General features: G+C 40.5%; 1 protein-coding gene across 1 annotated transcript; it reads left to right on the top strand.

Moving 5' to 3' along the window:
* The first annotated feature begins 439 nt into the window (after nucleotides 1-439).
* Nucleotides 440-4,832, top strand: aldh8a1 (aldehyde dehydrogenase 8 family, member A1). The gene is made up of 7 exons (XM_008397964.3): nucleotides 440-912; nucleotides 1,891-2,038; nucleotides 2,693-2,848; nucleotides 2,935-3,084; nucleotides 3,176-3,432; nucleotides 3,864-4,025; nucleotides 4,111-4,832. The coding sequence occupies exons 1-7, from the start codon at nucleotides 766-768 to the stop codon at nucleotides 4,561-4,563; spliced, it is 1,473 nt and encodes a 490-aa protein (XP_008396186.1). The 5' UTR covers nucleotides 440-765; the 3' UTR covers nucleotides 4,564-4,832.
* Nucleotides 4,833-6,131: the final 1,299 nt, after the last annotated feature.

The raw sequence follows: 6,131 nt of genomic DNA, 5'->3' as shown, positions 1-6,131 counted from the left end.
CCTTCTTGCTGCAAGCCAACAGTGCTACCAACTGTGCCACTTTGCAGCCACGATGCCCTAATACATACATGATTTGCTAGCACTTTTTTTTTTCTTTAAATGTTTGGAGGAGAAGACAGAAAAATTATTTTTAATTCTCAGTGTTTTTTCCTGTTATATATTCTCAGCTGCAGCTCCAATGGCTGCAGCTAATGTTTAGTGTTTGCTTTGCTAGTCAGACACTAAACATTATCTAAAAGTTTGGGGCTGTTTTCCTCTGTTATCACAAGGTCAAGATCAGTGAGGCCAACTAAGATTATTATTATTATTTTTTTCGAATCCTGCTGGTTAAACGTCACTCTCTTTCTGCAACAAAACTCCAAATTGTTTAGAATTGCTTTCTATTGAGTTGCCCATCCATTAATTTGAATTTGGTTGAATCTTGGCAGTCTGTAAAATGGGTTTATGTTTTCTACTCTGTTCTATTCAGGCGACATCAGTAGCCTCTTAATTCATATGGATCTGTTTTGGAAAAACCTGTAGCTTTCCTATTTTTTTACGTATTGCGCTAGCAGCTTCGTTGTTAATCGCTCACCATTGTTTTGACTTTGAAGAATCATTAGTCATGTTGGCGAACACGACTCTCTCTGGCGAGAGATAAAGCTGCTCTGTGGGAGGGTCAGCACATGCCCTGCTCAGGTAAAACTTGCCTCTGAGGCTCCAGTCCGTTGCAGCCTGTTGTCATTTTTGCAGTTAACTTTTGGAAGCATTCTTTTGACGACAACCATGCCGAAAAGCTCGGAACCGCGCTCTTATTTGGTTCTGGAGAACTACATTGGGGGAAAGTTTGTGTCCTGTGGAAATCACATCGACTCCTATGACCCTTCCACCGGTGAGGTTTACTGCAAAGTACCAGACAGCGGCAAAGAAGAGGTAGGAAAGTGTCACATAAAGATCATGATGTATTTTAGTGTGTCTAACATGCATTTCGTTCTCCAGGTGCAATATCCTATTATTTTTTTTTCTTTTCCACATGTATGAATAACTGTAAAAATATTCCTCTTTTAGCATCATTTGTATATTTATAATTGTAATAATTTGACCTCATCGTAAATGTTGCTAATGATATTTAATAAGATAGCTGAAACTTGTTAAACAGAACCATTTTGACCATAAGAGCAGATTAATTCAGACATCGGCTGTAAAACATGTCAGACATTGTAAAACGAGGGTGCAAGATGCACCTTTGCTCTTTGCAGAGTTGACGCAAAAGTAATCATTAAACACCCATGTCAGTAAACGCTGACTTTTCTGCCCCCCTGGGTGGGAATGTTGAAGGGTGCTCTCCGTTGTTGCTTCGTCGACTGTTTTGAAAACAAAGCTTTTCATATTTGAGTAAGAAAATATTCAACTGAGGTATTTTCTTACTTGCTTTTGCAGTGTCTGTAAAATCCAATAGGGCTCTCTCAATAGCAGGGAGCTACAGGAAAGTTGTTTTCTTAGGTCTCTCTTCAACACACACACACACACACACACACACACACACACACACACACACACACACACACACACACACACACACACACAACTCAGTCTTTGAAAGCAGCGTCCAAAATGTCTTTGTATCAAATCTTTATAGATACATTTAGAAACCAAAGAGGTTTAATGAACAATAAACTAAACTACACAAACTCCAAAATGAACTACAACAAGTTTAAGAACACAAAGCCCTGATTTCAGAACCATAAAAACTAACTTACTCACTTTAGTTTTGTCAGGCAATATGAGTAAAAATCCTAACAATCTCTAATTTTACCAAGTAGCCTACTAGAAAATCTGCTGTACTGTATGTGCAGCCGATAATGGAACCTTTAATCTTTAACCATTTCTCTGCCCGTCTTTTGGCTGCAGGTAGATGCGGCCGTGGCAGCGGCTAAAGAAGCCTTCCCTCATTGGTCAGCTCGTAGTCCACAGCAGCGAGGAGACGTCCTCAACAAGCTCGCCGATCTAATCGAAGCCAACATGGAGGATCTCGTTCAAGCCGAGTCAAAGGACCAAGGTGACTTATAGTGGTGTCATCATTTTATCAACACGAATCAAGTCATACCATTTTAAAACCTTCATTATATGTTAAATGTTTAAAACTAATTATAATCAAATTCTCTCCAGGAAAATTGATGACATATTTCCAAGAACACATTCCCAATCCTCCCAGGAGCAGCTGTAGCCAGCACCATGTTAAAGATCAGATGTATTGAGATTGTGCTACATAATTTAGCATATGGTAATTGCAAGTTTGACAATATAATGCTTGGGGTGTCTTTATTGAGCAACTGGTGGAGGAGGTTTGTGCAATTGACTGCATATATTAGCCCCTATTTTCAAATTGTTCATTCACCTCCTAACTACATGATCACAGTATGGCCAAAGGTTAAAATATATATAATTGATAACTAAAGCAAAGACAAAATACTTGTCTTGAGCCAGATGCAAGAATAACATATAAAATTACACTAATAATGACGTATGTAAACAGAATGTTTGAAACTTATTTCAAACATCTAGTGCTGTATTATAGCATACAATATTGAGCATGCGACATTAAGTTTTTTGGATAAACTGATAGTGATGTTTCTCGCACAATTTGGGTTATCAGGATTCGATTTGTGTTCGGAAGCGAGTACTGGTGATGAGTTTTACTTCAACTCTGCAGGTAAAACTGTGACATTTGCTCGGACTGTGGACATACCCAGGTCTGCGTACAACTTTCGCTTCTTTGCATCGTCTGTGCTCCACCACACCACCGACTGCAGCCAGATGGACCACATGGGCTGCCTGAACTACACCATACGCTGCCCAGTTGGAGTTGGTGAGAGTTTGGCTTGTTTCCCTCAAAGCTCACAGAGCTTTAGCTTGACTCGTGGGTGTATTAGATCGTAATTGTTGTGTGCTTAGCTGGCCTGATCAGTCCCTGGAACCTCCCTCTGTACCTCCTGACGTGGAAAATTGCACCGGCAATCGCCACGGGCAACACGGTGGTGGCCAAACCGAGCGAGATGACCTCTGTGACCGCGTGGATGATGTGCAAGCTGTTGGAGGAAGCTGGTAGGACTGCACGTGATAAACTTAAGATGTTCTCATGTAAAATACTTTTTTTTTGTTGTTATTATTATTATTTCTGCTTTCTGTTCTGCAGGCGTCCCTCCAGGTGTGGTCAACGTCGTGTTTGGCACCGGTCAGAGAGCAGGAGACGCCCTTGTTGGGCACCCAGATGTCCCGCTGATCTCCTTCACCGGCTCCACTGCAACTGCTCAACGCATCACAGAGCGGAGCGCCCCCTACTGTAAAAAGATCTCCCTGGAGTTGGGGGGCAAAAATCCAGCCATTATTTTCGCTGACGCAGACCTGGAGCAGTGCGTCGAGACAACCATTCGCTCCAGCTTCTCCAATCAGGTGAGGCAATCACGACGAAGACGGGCTTAAGACACTCAAATATTTTTGTTTGTGCGATGTTCTCCATGTACTTTGAACCTAGAAGTGTATGGAGGATTTATACAAGTTCAAAATACGGATTCAGAAAACATCCCAGAACAGTGTAATTCATTTGTTTCGGGAAAACTAATAATTGATGCTTTCAGTCATTCCTGAACATTACTGTAAAAATAATCTTGCATCACTGTTGGTTTAAGGCGAGAACTCGCTTGTTCTGAAATACCCTCTGGCCGATTGTAATGTTACTGTCTCATACCAAATGCAGTTTACACCAAAAACGGGTTGTAATTATTTTGCTGTACGAGTGTCCAAACTTGAGAGCTCACATTTAGTAATACTGTGGGTTGATAAAAATGAAATTCTTCACTTTCTCTGTCATTCTCTAATCCTAGGGAGAAATTTGCTTGTGCACTAGTAGAATTTATGTAGAGAGGAGCATTTACTCTGAATTTCTGGAGAAATTTGTAGCTGCAGCTAGGAAGTGGAAGACCGGCGCTCCATCTGACCCAAGCAACAACAACGGAGCTCTCATCAGCAAAGAGCACCTAGAGAAGGTGAGCTGTTCATTTCTTTTCTGTATTTTTTTTTTGTCTGCGTGCTTTATTATGAAACATTTTTTTTTTCTCTTTTGCTCACAAGGTTCGGAGCTTTGTGGCACTTGCCAAATCAGAAGGAGCCGTAATCCACTGTGGCGAAGGAGTCAATCACCTAGACCTTCCCAAAGTCAACAAGTCCGGCTACTTTATGCCTCCTACGGTCATCTCTGGCATCCCTGACAGCTCCCGGGTCATGCAGGAGGAGATCTTCGGCCCCGTCACTTGCGTTTGCCCCTTTGACACAGAGGATGAGGCTGTTGCCAGGGGAAACGGGGTCCGCTATGGCCTGTCAGCCACTGTGTGGTCCAGGGATGTGGGAAGAGTTCACCGTTTGGCCCAGAGGCTTCAAGCTGGGTTAGTGTGGACCAACTGCTGGTTGGTGAGAGATCTGAATCTGCCATTTGGAGGAATGAAACACTCCGGTGTGGGCAGGGAGGGAGGGAAAGATTCCTATCACTTCTTCACAGAGGTGAAAAGCATTACCATCAAACACTAAGTAAGAATACATGGGGTGTTTGCATAAGATGTGGTTTGTAGAAACAGGGAGATATTTTATTCTTTTTCTTTGTGTAGATCAGCTTTTGTGAGCTTCTTTTCTAGAACCTTCAATCCGATCAAATCAGTTGAAGATTGAGGTCTTATGTTGAAACTACAGAAATGTACACTGTAACATGTTAATGTCTAATGAAAAGAAAATAAATAATTTTGTTTTAAAAGGTAGAAGTTTTTTTATTTATTTAATTTTAATTATTATTTTTTCTCTCTCTCTTTTTTTTAAAGTAAGTTTTGGACCGGGTGTTTTCAGAAGTGTGGGAGAGCTACCCAATCTCAGAGAGTAGGCATGTGTTTTTGTAAAAACTTTTGGGTTTTTACAAAAGTCATATATTTGAGCCAGTTCCTTTTTTGCGTATTTGGCAACTAAAGTTGATTCTGAATCTGATTCTATTTGCGCAACATTTTTCAGTCAAATGTGTCACCAAGTGTACCAATTGCCTCTCTTTGTATACGCTGCAACAGTGAAAGCTGCAGTTAATTAGAGGAAACCATGATATTGCGTACACTGAAAATGAGCATGGACACTGCCAAGAGGCAGACAGCAGCACTGAAATAGCTGCAGAATGTTCAGTTTAGTACTGGTTGTGTTCAACATATGACAACAATAATTTTTCTCATTTTCTGGACTAACAAGTCCCAAAAAAAAGAAAAAAAAAGCCCTTTAAACCTTGCTTAAATCACCCAGAGCTCTGTGAGAGATGCTTTGATCTGATTTAAAAAAGAGCAAAGTTTTGAGCTACCAGGATCTTTTGGTAAATAGTATGAGGAGAAAAAATAAAAATGAGTTGGTTTTGTTTGTGTCTTGCAAAGATATAATTGGGTCAGCAATTTTCAAATGGCTGATGGCTGGAGTTTGTCTGATGACACACTGTGATTTTTGTATTTTATTTTTTAAGATGGAATAAAGTTGGTAAAATTGTTGCATGGATCTCCCAATTCTCCAAAAATAATACAGCCCTCTGTAGCTAAATTTAAACCCAGGAACCTTCTCATTGTATTGCTTGGTGATAAATGTGATCCTGTAATGTCACATGAGACTTTATGCTTACAGATTGGAACATGCTGTACTGGATCTTCCTTGGGCCAGTGTGCCAGATACATAAAAACAGGGCACACACGTGGGTGTGCGTGTGGTACATCCGTAGTGTGTAAAATTACACGAGGTGGTGAGCTGTGTAAGATTTACCATAAAGGCCGGTGTGTGTTCCACCCTTTGTGTTATGGTTAGATAATGGGTATTGTGCTGAGTCACGCTGCTGCCTTGCACACACTTGCACAATAGTATGCCTTTCACAATGGGCTATGAAACAGATGCAACTTAACATGTTTTGTTGGCTTTTTGTTACATTCTGATGCACAAAAGCAGACCCACGTGCTGAAATCATTCTTTAAATATCGTGGTAGTTAGAATTAGGTTTCTCTTAAGTGTCAAAAATAGAATCTCAACAAAATCTTTTTAATTACATTTATCATCATAGAAGCAATAAGTCTTGATTGTAGAATAATCTA

Source organism: Poecilia reticulata, chromosome 21 (genome assembly GCF_904066995.2).
Source record: "Poecilia reticulata chromosome 21, P_reticulata-male-v2, whole genome shotgun sequence".
Taxonomy (NCBI): domain Eukaryota; kingdom Metazoa; phylum Chordata; class Actinopteri; order Cyprinodontiformes; family Poeciliidae; genus Poecilia; species Poecilia reticulata.
Note: the sequence above shows the minus strand (reverse complement) of the source record. Positions and strands in the feature narration are given on the sequence as shown.